Consider the following 15,974-nt stretch of genomic DNA (forward strand, 5'->3'; position numbering starts at 1 on the left):
AATGATTTGTGTCAATGTGGACCAGACGTGGGTTGCGTAGGAGTCTTACAGCTTTGGATGCCAGTCAGTGGGCTAAGGAATGACCAATTAAAACTTAATAACGCAATACTCAAAATACATCTATCTAACCCTAACTTAACCTTCCTCCCCCAAAACCGCCCCCCACCCCATACTCCCACCCAGGAAGCATCTGTCGCCCTAACCGTCAACCAAAACAAGACAGCCATAAGGACTGCCATAGGAGTGGAGCGATGGACCCCTCCATTAAGACGGATCATTTACAATTATTCACTAGAAGTCAAGCCATATTTTACAGTACTTGAGGGGAGCCTGTATCCCCGCTGTAGCCCATCACGGGTTTCTTCAAGGTGGACCAGACTCTCCAAACCTCCCCATTCGCTCCATTCGGGGCTCCATGGAACACGTCAGCCAAGCGCTGGGGATTGACTCAGACGGCCCTCCTCCTCGGCCTGCGCCTGAATCTGTCCCGTCGGAGACTCAACGGGCAACCCTCCCATTTGTGGGCCAGCCTCTCCCACCGCCTCTCCGTTCACAGAAGTGTCCAAGTGTCCTCGTCTTCCTCTTCGATACCTAGTACGTTTACGACCCCGCCAGGGCCCACCAGCGGGGGGGGTTCCCCCCTAAGGGCTCCCCTTTTCGCGCCGCCGGGCCCCTCCGAGCCCCGACGCCCTCCTCAGTCAGCCAGTCCCATGCCTCTTCCGGGGAATCGAAGAAGTACGCCTTGTCTGCCATAATAACTTTGAGTCTCGCAGGAAAAAGGAGCATGCACGAAAGCTGCATCGCCCTAAGTTTTTCTTTCACTTGCTCATATGAGCGGCGGCAGACCTGGACCTCCCGGGTATAGTCTGGAAATACTAAGATTTTGTAGTTGTCCCACTGAAGATTTTCAGAGCGCCTCGCCTCTTTGAGGATATTGTCACGATCTCTAAAGTTGAGGATTCGGGCAATCATCGGCCGTTTTGGACCGCCCGGAGGGGGGCGAGGACCAAGGGCCCTGTGCGCACGTTCCACTGCAAACCAAGGTGAAAGAGATTGGTCTGGCATCCAGCTTTTGATCCATTGCTCTAAAAATTCTGTGGCTTTATCCTCTTCCGCGCCTTCCGGGAATCCTACAAAACGTAGGTTGTTTCGTCTCGATCGATTTTCCGCATCTTCTGCCCGGCTATGTAATTCTGCTGTTCGAGTTTGTAACTGGGCCACCTTGGTTCTAAGGTCAGCTAGTTCGTCTTCGTTGCAAGAGACTCTGCCCTCCACGTTAGTGATCCGATTTGCCGCATTTCTGAGGTCCTGCCTGATAAGGCCCATCTCCTCACGCACCTCTCCAATTTTAGTCTCAACAGCTGATTGCGAAGACTGGATTGCCAGGAGGATGGCATTCACTCCGTCTGGTGTTGGGTCCCCCGCGGCTGTCTCTCCGCCCCCTCTCGGACCTGTTGGCGTTGCAAATTGATCAATCTTTGGTTGAGAGGGTGGAGGGTGTTTACTTGCTCTGTCTTTCCCCATGTTATCTCGGAGGGAGGGGATGGAGAACCCAGATCGAACTATGCAGCTCTTCCGTCCAAATTCAGCACCCTAAGCGCATCTACAGGGAAGACACAGCGGTCGGGCCCCAACAGGGTGTGCCAGCGAAATATGTCAAGGACCTTTGAATTTGTTGGCTTCCACTCAGTCATGTGTAGCTGGATTGCCCCGTGGCCGGTTTCTTCTCCTATCAGACAGTTTTGGAAAGACGGGAAGTCGTGGGGCTCGATGACCATCCGCGAGCCCCAGCGCGTCGCAATTAAATTCCCATCTCCGAGGTTATTGGCGTGCTTTATCAAAATTGCGACTGTGGAATAGGGGCAAGCCTTTGGGGAGTCTCTTTAAAATTAAGGATTGTGAATCGCAGGGCACAGCCTTAATGTTCAGGCCCGCTGCGCCCTACTGAGTTCCCATTACGCTGCTTACTTATGGGGAGGGGGGCCCCGATCTCTCTTCTCCCCTCCTCCTCTCCTCTCTGGCGTGAGGGGCAACTGCGCTCCTGCGCGGGCGGACCAGGGGGGGCCGCAGGCGTCCACTTCACCCCGGTCGCCCAGGATCAGCGGCCGTGCCGCACAGTCACGTCCCCTTAGCCGCACAGCTCACCTCCTCCACGTCGTCCTCGCTACTCTCCCCTCGCATAGGCAGGGTATCACAAGCCGGCCTGTGGGCTCCGGACTGCAGAATCCGGTCCAGACGCCCTCCGTAGGACACTCCGCGCGGTCTTCTTAGCGGGCAAGCCCCTGTCCAGCGGCCCGACCACGTCCAGGTGTACGGTTTTTAAACAATGATCACGAGTTGTGAATTTAAAACAAACAATATATTTCACCTGCTTCTGTGGTGAGCATTGAGCATACAGCTACAAGATGCTCTCATAAAGTAAAGGGTGAATTTTTCTATTTAAATCAGCTAGAATTGCAACTCTTTAATGGAATAACCACTGTTTTCTAGGCCACAACAATGTTTTAGTCTTAAAATTATTACTGGTCACAACATTGAAGAGTTTATTGAAGTATTCTTAGGAGATTTGTAAATTCATCTCCAGGCGAAAGTGAAGTTCCTGAAAGAGGAGGCGTTTTTTGGATCCAGCCCAGTCAGAACGCAGTATCTTTGGCATGGTAAAGAAAGCAAAGCCTTGGGAAGTTACAGAAAGACATTTTCAGGTTGAATATATCCAAAGTTTGTAAAACAGAAGTGTTAAAAGTTCAGGGGCTTTATTACTGCTACCTCAGTTACCAACAGCATAGGTATTTCCATTACAGCATGCTGGATGATACTGGACTTAAAACAGAGCCAAATGTAAAGGAATTGATCTCCTATTCAATTGAAAGAACCGATTTGATCTCTTGACGGTTGGTCACTTTGCTTGGCAGACCTTAAACTTCTTTCCAGTCTCCCTACGCTTTTCGGTCTTTCAAGAATAGAACATATTTTCCCTCGTATTTTACCTCTGTCTTCTCCACCCAAGCCAATAAAGAGTGTAATGAAAATTACATTTAGTCTGACAAACTGTCTTTGGCTCATGCCATTCGTGGTCAGTAAAGGCTCACCAACTACGGAGATACTTTCTCTCTACTGCTAAAATGGTCTTTGATATCTAGAGATGATTGAATTCTATCAGTCATCACCAATGGCTTTGTTTTACAACTTCAGTTGCCATTTACAACATCCCAAGGTACAGTGTTTCCATATCTTGTGGAGGTTCACATTTTCCACTTACTCAAAATCAGTACCAGTCTCTGTCCATGGTGAAGAAAGCAACTTAAACTTCAGCTATTTCGTTAAGAGCAAAAAAAGCAGAAGGAATTCAAGAGCCTCTGAATCTCTGCTAGTTCTTTATGCGGTTTAAGATGCTCACACTAGCTATGATTCCAGCATGCATCTACTGGGATGATTGGCTGTGTTCAGTATGCTTTATGGTTGTCTTGGTGTATATATCCCATTTCCTTTGAAGGCAGCCCACATGTGTTAACTTAAGAACTAGCCAGTTATTAGGATATTTCTCAACTTGGAGCGTTCTCTGATCTTCCCAATATAATCTCTTAGTCAACAAAGAGGATATTATTGATATACATATTTAACTTACTATACATTGTCAGACTGAAATATATTTTCAGCATTGAACTTGATACACTATGACTATTTTGAGCTTGAAATAAAGTTCATAATAGAGATGGACTTGAAACTATCATACAACATGTTCTTTACTTTTTGTTTCAGGGGCATAACCTATTTTTATTATTGTACTATTATTTGCATTATAATTTGCATTCTTTCGCTTTTATTTCTCAAACTCGTGACTTTCTTGTTGTGTATTAAAACCAATAAAGATGTTTGGATATTAAAAAGAGGAGTTAGTTGACATGAGGCACACTAGACACAAAACTAGCCAAATTACCTCTATCTTCTCATGATGGTATCTGCCACTTTCACAACAGAATTAGTCTCTTAAATACTAAACTACTAATATCAGCTTGGGGTTTTCAGGGGCCCATATTTACAGACATCCTTCATAGAATTATTTCCTCGTGCCTTATTGTGAAAGGGAGCTGCCCAGTTCATCTGGCTGAGCACTGGGACTAAGGAACAGATTTCAAGACAAAGATTGTTAAAGTCCATATCCTTTCCTTTGTCCTTCCAATATTGGGTCCATTTCTGTTAGAGCCTTGTATGGCAAGTCTGATGGTTTCTCCACATGGAGAGCATAAACATGCTGTAGTTCAATGTTATATTTTGAACGTTAAAAACGTTCTCCCTCGCTGGGAGCAGGAATGGTAATGATACCTACAGACAGCAAAGTCTATATGTAGCATGCTACCTAACAGAGATGGATTCACTCACCTTTATCTCTGTCAGGTTGCAGTGGACATTCCAGTGTCGCCCACTGCATGTAAAATTACCTTGAATAGCTCAGCAAGCAAGCCCTAAACTAGATTATAAGTCATGTTTCGAGGTCATATCTTTCGAGACGCAACCAGGGTTTGAAATGCAAGTGTTTGTGTCATGGATTGGCAAGGATCAAAACTGTACATGGAATTGTCTAATGAGCAACTGGATAATGAAGTTCCTCTGTGAATTCTCTCTCTGATATCATTACGGATCCTTCAGAAGTTCATCACCAAACATTTAACTATTATCCCCCAATCCAGCATGGGCTCTCTAATACTGTTTCTTAAAACTTTTGCATTTGCACTAGGGCAACATTATTCCACTCCCTCGTGTACCAGAGCTTTCAATAACGGAGGTGTGAAAATACATAATTTCCTTTGTTCAGTCACGCAGCTTGAGTGCTGGGTTCCTGAGCAGCAGACATGTGCTCTCCTTCATTTGTCCACCTAGAACTTGGAGGAGCTAGTGGTTCTTAGCAATTCTCTCACAGGATCCCATAATATAAGAAAGCGGCTGAGGTTCTGGCATTGGTCCTTATACAAGAAAATCAACCCAGTCACTAGACAGCAAGTATTTCACAAGGGTCACGGCTCAGTGAAGTGTGCAAATAACCATTTGCAAAACCTGTCTGGCTGTGACTACCACCTGCGTAAATGACCTGTGGAATACTTCACTGAAATTATAAACCTTCTCATTTCATTTATCATTTTCCTTCAACCAACCATACAACCTACATGTTCTTGAGAGTTGCATTTGATTCTTACAAAGCTGTCTCATATACTGTACGATCCAGTGACCTTCTTCCAATCTGGGATTTTTTCCTGAAGGATAGTTTTCCTGGTTAATTTAATTTTGATGTGTAATGTGACCGTTAGGCCTTTTATACCTTAAGAGCTTACCTAAAGAAACCTACCTTCTTTTCATACTGCATGATTACTCTTTTAAGGAGCACAGGTATTATGTTCTTGTTGAACTTGCTGTCCTGTTCTACCTCAACCAGATTTTGGAAATTTGCTAATCCTGCCAACAAATATAGTGTTAAGGAAACATTAATAGTGGCCTCTGATATTAACATTAACATTGCATACTTATGTACTCTTGTATCCAGCACAGCTTTGTTTTGAATATACATATGTGGCCCATAACTAATGTTCATCAGACCTATGTTAATAGTAGAAAAGCCCCTTTTAAAAATAAAACATACTCTGCTAGCCTATCAGAAGGCTTTATTGGGCAGATTTTTTTGTTTGTTAAAGTAGCCAGTTATAAGCGGACGAGTCAGTATCTCATATCTAGTGAAAAATAAATCTCTTTAACGAGCCTCTTATTAAAGGAAAACAAAGCAGTGGCAGCATATAGGGTTCATACCCCAAAGCCTGAAAAAAAGAAGTGACTTTTTAAGGAAGCACCCTTCAACCACCCTACCACCCCTACCCCTTCATCCACCACCTCCACCCCAATGATATTTTACTCAATTTTCATTTCTGGCTTTTGGAACAAATATCCAGTAATACCATGCTTAGCATTTGTGGCTTTTCTTCGAGCTGGTGACATTACCAGTTTTACACATTGCATTTTCCTCAGTGTTTTTTGCAACAAGCTGTGTTTTTCTTTAATTGCTTGCAGGATTTATTTTTGTTTTTTGACATATTTACAAACCCTCTCTTTTTTTTTAAATATCCTTCCTGCAATAGGGTGAAAGAAGTGTCAACACCGGCAAAATATGTCCAAGAGGACTTCGAAGGTAAGCCAGAAGAATTTGCTTCAATGCCTGCAGGAAGTTCACTATAGATTCCACAAATCAGTCTCGGGGAGATCTGAAGAGCAACCTCTGTCTACTGTCTCTGACCAAGACTTCCTGACAGAGAAATCTAAAAAGAGGAAACATCCTTGGGAGCAACATCACTAGTTATAGTAACAGTAATATGTTAGCTAGGGTTGAGACACTAGAAATTGAGGCTTCATTCACTTCTGAGACATCGATCAATGTCAAGGGCAATAAGCAATTCACCATTGAATTACCATACATCATCAAAGACACCACTGTCAATTAGGTCCCTACATCTATCTAATGAATGGATTTGTTATTTGAAAAGAAGACCGCCGGAGATGCTCAAGGCACTCGTGGATACGGTCCCATACACCTCTACATTCTCTTACTCCAATAATGATCATTCTCTTTCCTTCATCTGGAGAGATTAGTCACTTTTAACTGAGCTGGCTCCTGGAGGTTCCCTTATTGATGATATTATCTCCCTTTAATGAAGTACTAGACAGAAAAGGGGCAAAACTCAATATTTTGATATATGTCCTTCTATTGTGTATATCAGTGACATGGCAAACTGTGCATCATCGTTCGAACTTAAGACCACTTCTCCCTCTGATGCTAGGTCTGTTTGAGCCTGCCATGCAATAGTTACTTGCTTCTGCCTCTGCCAAGTCTGTTTCCAATACTCTCCAAAAAAATGCAAGACTCTAGAACAAGCCTCTCTGTTAGCACAGATTGTCAAATAGGATCTGTAGTTCTTTCAGCACTCAGAAAATACAGCACCACAGCTCCTTGTTCCACTCTACCTCCTGATAAAGAAAGCAAAAGTCTACACTCAGAAGGCAGGAAGTTGTATGGTGCATCTGCCACCACAGTGAAGGCTGCTAGTGCTGCATTCTTTCTTGGAAGATATGCTCAGTCTCTATTGGATTCTTTACATCAATTATCTAAAAAGCAGGTAGGACAGAAAAGACATTTGGGAGATACATCAACAATGGATTTGAGTCTCTAATCAAATATTTAGTGCAGTTGTTGACACTTCATACTTAATTGTTCTTGAATACTTCCTTGGTTTTGCTATGACTAGGTGGCCTTAAACTGGAAGCTTCATGACAAACTTTGAATCTATCCTTCTCCGGTGCTCCACTGGGTGGGACACATGCTGATGAAGAGATGCAAATAACGGACACACTAAAAGTTATCTGCCTTGAAAAGAAAGAGTTTAAATATTACATTTCCTTTGACCAATTGTACTCCCTCAACAAGGTTCAGACCTCCCAGTTGCCCCAACAGCATCAGCAAACTCACCTAAACCAGCACTGTAAACCTGGCAAAGGGAGAGGTGGTCAGCCATCATCCATCGGCAGTCACAGGACAGTCCCAAGCAAAGCAGTGACTCCCTTCTTCCCCATCCTCCATTGGCCACTTGCTAACACATGGAAGAGTGGCAGAAAATAAAAACAACAGATGGGCTCTGAATATTGTGCACAATGTTTTCTCTCTGAATATCCTCCACCTAATATTTGTCCAAGACGATCCTTCCACTATCATCAAGAGCAACTCTAACTGGAATTAAACATCTTATTGGAAACAAATGCAGTGGAGAATGTCCTTCATATCCAAAAATGAAATTGAATCATTCACATTGTTTCTGCTTCAAAATAAGGGATCCAAATAGGAGTTAATGATAAATTTTTTATTTCAAAATCAAAAACTAATATATAAAGAGAGAAAAAAGCACAATGCTGGCTTTACATCAGACTATCTCCCAGGTGCATCAAGGGGACTGGATGTGTGCTATAAACCTACAATACAGAATTCCTGCAGTTCATAGTGGGCAATGATTTGCAATACAAGGTCCTAACATTTAGTCTAAAGGTAGTCCCCAAAACCTTTTCAGCTTTTAGGCGGATGCCTAAAGAATTATAAGATATTAGTATAACGTTATCTGGGCAACTAATCGATAATAACCTCAACACCACAGGAGGTTTTGCACCATTATCAGTAACACTACTGAATTCAATACCTGAATTTGCCAGTGATCTGTGCCACATCAATTGCAGTCCTAGTTCAGTCTTCCTGTACCTGAGAGCAGATTTGGGCATTCAGGTATAAAATGTTTATCATGCAGGGACTATAATCTGTTCGTCTTAAGTGCCTGAACCCATTGCTAGATATCATCTGTCTGGCATCAGTGGCTTCCTGAATATTTCTAGTACATCACTCCCGTGTGCCTAAAAGGTCTCTTGACCAATGTCTAGATGACCAATAGTGGCAGTACTCCAGAAGCTGTGAAGAGAGTTGCTCTGTCCAAAGCTGCGGTACAGTCATTTCCCTGGTGGTGCCAGTCAGAGAATCTGTGACAAAGCATAGATTCTCATTAAGGTATTCTGACAAGCAATTGTGGCAGATATCGCTCTTTGGGGATGGGGTGCCCTCATGAATCACCTTCAGCTACAGTTGACATGGTGCAAGACAGAGATGTCTTTCCATGTCAACCTTCTGGAAATAAGAGCAGTCCACCTGGCACTAAAGTCATTCTTTCTGGCATTCAAGACAAATTCCCTGCTTGTGCAAAAGAACAATACTATATTTCTGTATTATTTGAACAAGCAAGGGGGATACACCATCCAGACCCCTGCCTCTGCAAGTGCAGTAAAAATGGAAATAGTTCATGACAGAAATCTGCAAATCGCAGCATTGAACATCCCAGCCATTTAGAATACAGAGACAGACTCACTCACCATGACATTACAACAAACAGGAGTTTAGCAATGATGTGTAGTGCAACATCTACTACGATTAGATATTCTTTCCATTAGACTTCTCTGCAGATGAAAAACAAAAAAAATGTAAGACTGCAGCTCCTGGTCCTATTATTCAGAAAAAAAACAAATACTCTATTGAGGTGCTGACCGAAAGACTTGAAAGCTAACCCTAGATACCACACTATTCTATTCAGAACTTAAGTATATTAATGAAGATTCCTTGGAAGTAAAGGAAAAGTTACTTGCTGTCCTAGTTCTCCTTCAGTGGAATCTTCATCGGAGTTATAATCAACACTCCTTCCTCCACAGGGAAATGAAGAAAGGGTTTTGTGGCTTAAAACTCGGGGATCCAGTTTCATTTCGGAAAATGTAATTGAGTTAAATGCCACTGACAGGGCATGATGATATCCTGGTGGAGTGTGTTTGCTTATAGGAACAGCATCCATTTTCCAGCCTTCGTAATCTGCAGCCTACCTTTGTTAATTAACCTGATTTACTTCCCTTTTCTTTAATATAGCAAGAATCTGGTGTACATATAGCCTTCTAATAGGCTATCAAATTGTATGTTTTCGTTTTATAAGAGGCTTTTTTTTTCTTGAAAATCTTTATATGTGTATCTAGTATATATGCAGATGTAAAAAGTATAATATGCTATTCATTACCAGTGATGAGTGATCATGAAGACTTGAGTGGGTCATAATGTCCCTTCCTTCATCATTGGTAACACATTGCATATTACATTCTGCTTATCTGCATATATGGTTTATGTCATAAAAATGTTTAAATGTTTGTTTCATGAAAAGATAATAAACCAGCACCAGGCTGCAAGGGGTTAAATTTGTGCAGTATGGTAAAATCTAATTGAAGAGAACCACTCACCATTTGGAGAATTGTTTCCAGAAATTATAATATGCACTCTGTGATACAGTAACAGTGTTTTTCTCATAGCGAGTTCTCTACTCTGCTAATAAATTAGAATATGACCTTCGCACTATATGGAAAAAATAATAGAGAACTCTGGGTAGTTCCCAAGTTTAGGTGGAGAGCAGCTCTAGTAAGGAGCACCCTGCAACACCAGCGAGACACTAGATTTGCTCACCTCGAATGTCTAGCAAAGTTTTTAAGCATATGATCAGCACAGTGCTATCCACGCCGAGCTAGAAAGTGACAAAGGGGGTTATTACAACTTTGGAGGAGGTGTTAATCCGTCCCAAATGTGCCGGATATACCACCAGCCGTATTACGAGTTCCATAGGATATAATGGACTCGCAATACGGCTGGTGGTATATCCGTCACTTTTGGGATGGATTAACACCTCCTCCAAAGTTGTAATAACCCCCAAAGTCTTTTATCATTTGTACAGCAAAGTCTTTAAGCATAGGTTTGACATAGTGTCAACCTTGCCGAGCTGTAAAATGATATATATATATATGTTCGATGGCATGTGTAGCTGCAGATACACATGCTGTGCATTATCCTGCCATCTAGTGTTGGGCTCGTAGTGTTACAAGTTGTTTTTCTTCGAAGAAGTCTTTTCGAGTCACGAGATCGAGGGACTCCTCCCCTTTCGGCTCCATTGCGCATGGGCGTCGACTCCATCTTAGATTGTTTTCTTTCCGCCATCGGGTTCGGACGTGTTCCTCTTCACTCCGTGTTTCGGTTCGGAAAGTTAGTTAAATCTCGGAAAATTTGACGGTATTGTTTGCGTTCAGTATCGGGTTAGTAATAGCAGATCGACACCGAAGAAAAGAAGAGCTCCGGTAGCCCTTCTGGGCTTCCACTCCCCGGCGGGGCCTGGTCGGCCCGACCACGTGCATCTTCAAGGCTCATGGAACGGACCCCATTCCGCTTCTGCCCCCAATGCCACAATAAGTATCCTTATACAGACCAGCATTTGGTCTGTAATTTGTGTTTGTCCCCAGAACACAAAGAGGATACCTGCGAGGCCTGTCGGTCGAAAAAGACGCTACGGGACCGGAGAGCTCGAAGGCTTCAAATGGCGTCGACGCCAGCAGGACAACACGACGTCGAAGAAGAGGAGACTTTCTCCATTCCTGATTCGGACGAGGCCGAAAGTGAGCAGCTGGCGAGGCAACAAACCGTGAGTGAAACTGCCCCGGCCAAAACTCAAACAAAGATAATGAAAGCCCAGGGGACGCCACCGCCGGCAGGCCATGGCTTAACCCATAAGCACGGTGACCAACCATCGGCACCGAAAAAGGGCACACACGTGTTGAGGACATCCGACTCTGGTCGAGATACCGGCACAGAGTATACTCGGCACCGAGATACTGGCTCCGACCAAACTCGGCACCGAGATATCGGCACCCTGAAACCGAAAAAGGTGGCTTCAGAGCCGAAAAAGACTGCTGAAAAGGTTTCGGTGCCGAAACACCCAGCCTCGGAGCCGAAACAGAGCTCCTACTCAGAAGAACAAGGCCTTTCATCACAACTACAAGGCCATAAATTTGGACAAGAATTAGAGATGGGAGAGCCAGACTATACACAAAGAACGCTCCATATTCAGGAGGACACAGGGAAAATAAGAACTCTTCCCCCAATTACAATGAAATGGAAACTCGCTTTCTAAGAAACAGAAAAACAGCCAAAAGCAAAAGTGTCTAAAGAAAAAACTCCACAACGTTTTTCGCCACAGCCATCGCCACAGCAATCACCACAACTGTCACCAATTGCAACACCCCCAATGATGCAATCACCAACGTACACAGGGATGAGCCAAGATGACCCAGATGCATGGGATCTATATGATGCACCAGTATCTGACAATAGTCCGGATTGCTACCCGGCAAGACCATCACCACCTGAAGACAGTACTGCTTATATGCAGGTGGTGTCCGGAGCAGCTACTTTTCACAATGTAGCACTGCATGCAGAACCTATAGAGGATGACTTTTTATTCAATACCCTGTCAGCAACACATAGCCAATACCAAAGTCTGCCTATGTTACCAGGCATGTTAAAACACGCGAAACAGGTGTTTCAAGACCCCGTCAAAAGCAGAGCCATCACACCTCGGGTGGAGAAGAAATACAAACCTCCCCCTACGGACCCTGTGTACATCATGCACCAACTAACACCTGACTCGGTGGTAGTAGGGGCAGCCCGGAAAAGGGCAAACTCACAGACTTCTGGGGATGCACCACCACCCGACAAAGAAAGTCGAAAGTTTGATGCAGCAGGAAAAAGGGTTGCAGCACAAGCAGCCAATCAATGGCGTATTGCCAATTCCCAAGCTTTATTGGCAAGATATGACAGGGCTCATTGGGATGAAATGCAGCATTTCATTGAACATCTTCCCAAAGAGTTTCAAAAGTGTGCACAACAAGTGGTGGAAGAGGGCCAAAGTATCTCCAACAACCAGATACGATCGGCAATGGACGCAGGGGACACAGCCGCCAGAACAGTGAACACGGCGGTCACTATTCGGAGACACGCATGGCTATGCACCTCCGGATTTAAGCCAGAGATCCAGTAGGCTGTGCTTAATATGCCTTTTAATGGACAACAGTTGTTTGGGCCGGAGGTGGATACAGCTATAGAAAAGCTAAAGAAAGACACGGACACGGCCAAAGCCATGGGCGCGCTTTACTCCCCACAGAGCAGAGGCACGTTTAGGAAGCCACACTTTAGAGGGGGGTTTCGAGCCCAAAGCACAGAACCTTCAACCTCACAGACCAGATCCACATACCAGGGCCAATACCAAAGAGGAGGTTTTCAGGGGCAATATAGGGGTGGACAGTTTCCTAAAACAAGAGGGAAATTCCAAAGCCTAAAAACCCCACAAACCAAACAGTGACCCCAACGTCACAAATCCCCAACACATAACACCAGTAGGGGGGAGACTCTCAAATTATTAAAAAAAATTGGGAAGACCTAACTACGGACTTGTGGGTCCTAGCCATTATCCAACATGGTTATTGCATAGAATTCCTACAATTACCACCAAATGTGCCTCCAAAAGCACACAACATGTCCAAACAGCACTTGGATCTATTACAACTAGAGGTCCAAGCGTTATTACAAAAAGAGGCAATAGAACTAGTGCCCAACCATCAGAAAGGAACAGGTGTTTATTCCCTGTATTTTCTAATACCAAAAAAGGACAAAACACTGAGACCCATCTTAGATCTCAGAACACTAAACCTTTACATCAAATCAGATCACTTTCACATGGTGACACTTCAAGACGTGATTCCCTTGCTCAAACAACAAGACTGCATGTCAACATTAGACCTCAAGGATGCTTACTTCCATATAACCATACATCCTTCCCACAGGAAATACTTAAGGTTTGTAATCCAAGGAGTACACTACCAATTCAAAGTATTACCATTCGGGATAACAACAGCACCAAGGGTATTTACAAAATGCCTTGCAGTGGTAGCTGCACATATCAGAAGACAGCACATACACGTATTCCCGTACCCAGACGATTGGTTAATAAAAACCAGCACTCATAAACAGTGTCTTCAACACACAAAATACGTCATAGAAACCCTTCACAAGCTAGGGTTCTCAATAAACTACCTAAAATCACACTTACAACCGTGTCAAATACAACAATACTTAGGAGCAACAATGAACACACAAAAAAGGGATTGCCACTCCAAGTCCACAAACGGTACAAGTATTCCAAAACGTAGTACAAAGCATGAACCCAAATCAACAGTATCAAGTAAGGTTTGTGATGAAGCTTCTAGGCATGATGTCTTCATGCATAGTCATTGTCCCAAACGCAAGGTTACACATGCAGCCCTTGCAACAGTGTCTAGCGACACAATGGACACAAGCACAGGGTCAACTTCAAGATCTAGTGTTGATAGACCGCCAAACACACTCCTCGCTGCAATGGTGGAATCCTATAACTTTAAACCAAGGGCTGCTTTTTCAGGACCCAGCGCCTCAATACGTGATCACAACAGATGCTTCCATGGTAGGGTGGGGAGCACACCTCAACCAACACAGCATCCAGGGACAATGGGACACTCAGCAAAGACAACTTCATATAAATCAACTAGAACTACTAGCAGTGTTTCTAGCATTGAAAGCATTTCAACTGTTAATAGCCCACAAACACATTCTTGTCAAAACAGACAACATGACAACAAAGTATTACCTAAACAAACAGGGAGGGACACACTCATCACAGCTGTGTCTCTTAGCACAGATGATTTGGCATTGGGCGATTCACAATCACATTCGCCTAATAGCACACTACATCCCAGGAATTCAAAACCAGTTGGCCGACAATCTCAGTCGAGATCACCAACAGATACACGAATGGGAACTTCATCCCCAGATACTGCAAACCTACTTTCAAAACTGGGGAACTTATTTGCAACAAAAGAAAATGCAAAATGCCAAAACTTCGCATCCAGGTACCCACACACTCACTCCAAGGGCAATGCGTTATGGATGAGTTGGTCAGGGATATTTGCTTACGCTTTTCCCCCTCTCCCACTCCTTCCGTATCTAGTAAACAAATTGAGTCAAAACAAACTCAAACTAATACTAGTAGCACCAACTTGGGCTCGCCAACCATGGTACACAACACTACTAGACCTGTCAGTAGTACCTCATATCAAGCTACCAAACAGACCAGATCTGTTTACTCAACACAGACAACAGATCAGACACCCGAATCCAGCATCGCTCAATCTAGCAATCTGGCTCCTGAAGTCTTAGAATTTGGACATCTCGACCTTACACAAGAATGTATGGGGGTCATTAAACAAGCTAGGAAACCTACTACAAGACATTGCTACTCAAATAAATGGAAAAGATTTGTTTATTACTGTCATAATAATCAAATTCAACCACTGAATGCGTCAACAAAAAACATTGTAAGCTACTTATTACACTTACAAAAATCTAAGCTAGCTTTTTCATCCATTAAAATACATCTCACAGCAATTTCTGCCTATCTGCAAATTACAATTTCAACATCACTCTTTAGAATCCCAGTCATAAAAGCATTTATGGAGGGTCTAAAAAGAATCATTCCCCGAGAACACCACCAGTTCCTTCATGGAATCTCAATATTGTATTAACACGACTCATGGGTCCACCATTTGAACCCATGCACTCTTGTGAAATGCAATACTTAACATGGAAAGTAGCCTTCCTAATAGCTATCACATCTCTTAGAAGAGTAAGTGAAATACAAGCATTTACCATACAGGAACCCTTTATACAAATACACAAACATAAAGTGGTTCTACGCACAAATCCAAAATTTTTACCAAAAGTTATATCACCGTTCCACTTAAATCAAACTGTGGAACTCCCAGTATTTTTTCCACAACCAGACTCTGTAGCTGAAAGAGCATTACATACACTAGACATCAAAAGGGCACTAATGTATTACATTGATAGAACCAAACAATTTCGCAAAACAAAACAATTGTTTGTAGCTTTTCAAAAACCTCATGCAGGAAATCCAATATCCAAACAAGGCATTGCCAGATGGATAGTTAAGTGTATTCAAACCTGCTATGTTAAAGCTAAGAGAGACCTGCCTATTACACCAAAGGCACACTCCACTAGAAAGAAAGGCGCCACAATGACCTTTCTAGGAAATATACCCATGACAGAAATCTGTAAGGCAGCCACATGGTCTACGCCTCATACATTCACAAAACATTAATGTGTTAACAACACAACAGGCCACAGTAGGACAGGCAGTATTACGGACATTATTTCAAACAACTTCAACTACTACAGGCTAAACCACCGCTTTTGAGGAGATAACTGATTACTAGTCTATGCACAGCATGTGTATCTGCAGCTACACATGCCATCGAACGGAAAATGTCACTTACTCAGTGTACATCTGTTCGTGGCATGAGACGCTGCAGATTCATATGCGCCCTCCCACCTCCCTGGGAGCCTGTAGCCGGTATAAGTTGATAAAAATAAACTTGTACATTTGTAAATTTGTAAATATTTATCATTATTTCACACATTATGTACATACATACCTACTCCA

General features: G+C 43.3%; 1 protein-coding gene across 3 annotated transcripts in view; it reads left to right on the forward strand.

Annotated features, from left to right (window-relative positions):
- Window positions 1–15,974, forward strand: part of ACBD4 (acyl-CoA binding domain containing 4) — a 224,830-nt gene that overhangs the window by 156,319 nt on the left and 52,537 nt on the right. Inside the window, exon 11 of one of the 3 annotated variants that reach the window (XM_069237956.1) lies at window positions 6,123–6,172. The exons of the other annotated variants lie outside the window; for them this stretch is intronic. Coding sequence (XP_069094057.1) covers window positions 6,123–6,172 — 50 coding nt within the window. The remainder of the gene's footprint in view (window positions 1–6,122; window positions 6,173–15,974) is intronic. 3 annotated transcript variants of the gene reach the window in all.

The sequence above is a fragment of the Pleurodeles waltl genome, chromosome 6 (assembly GCF_031143425.1).
Source record: "Pleurodeles waltl isolate 20211129_DDA chromosome 6, aPleWal1.hap1.20221129, whole genome shotgun sequence".
Classification (NCBI taxonomy): Eukaryota; Metazoa; Chordata; class Amphibia; order Caudata; family Salamandridae; genus Pleurodeles; species Pleurodeles waltl.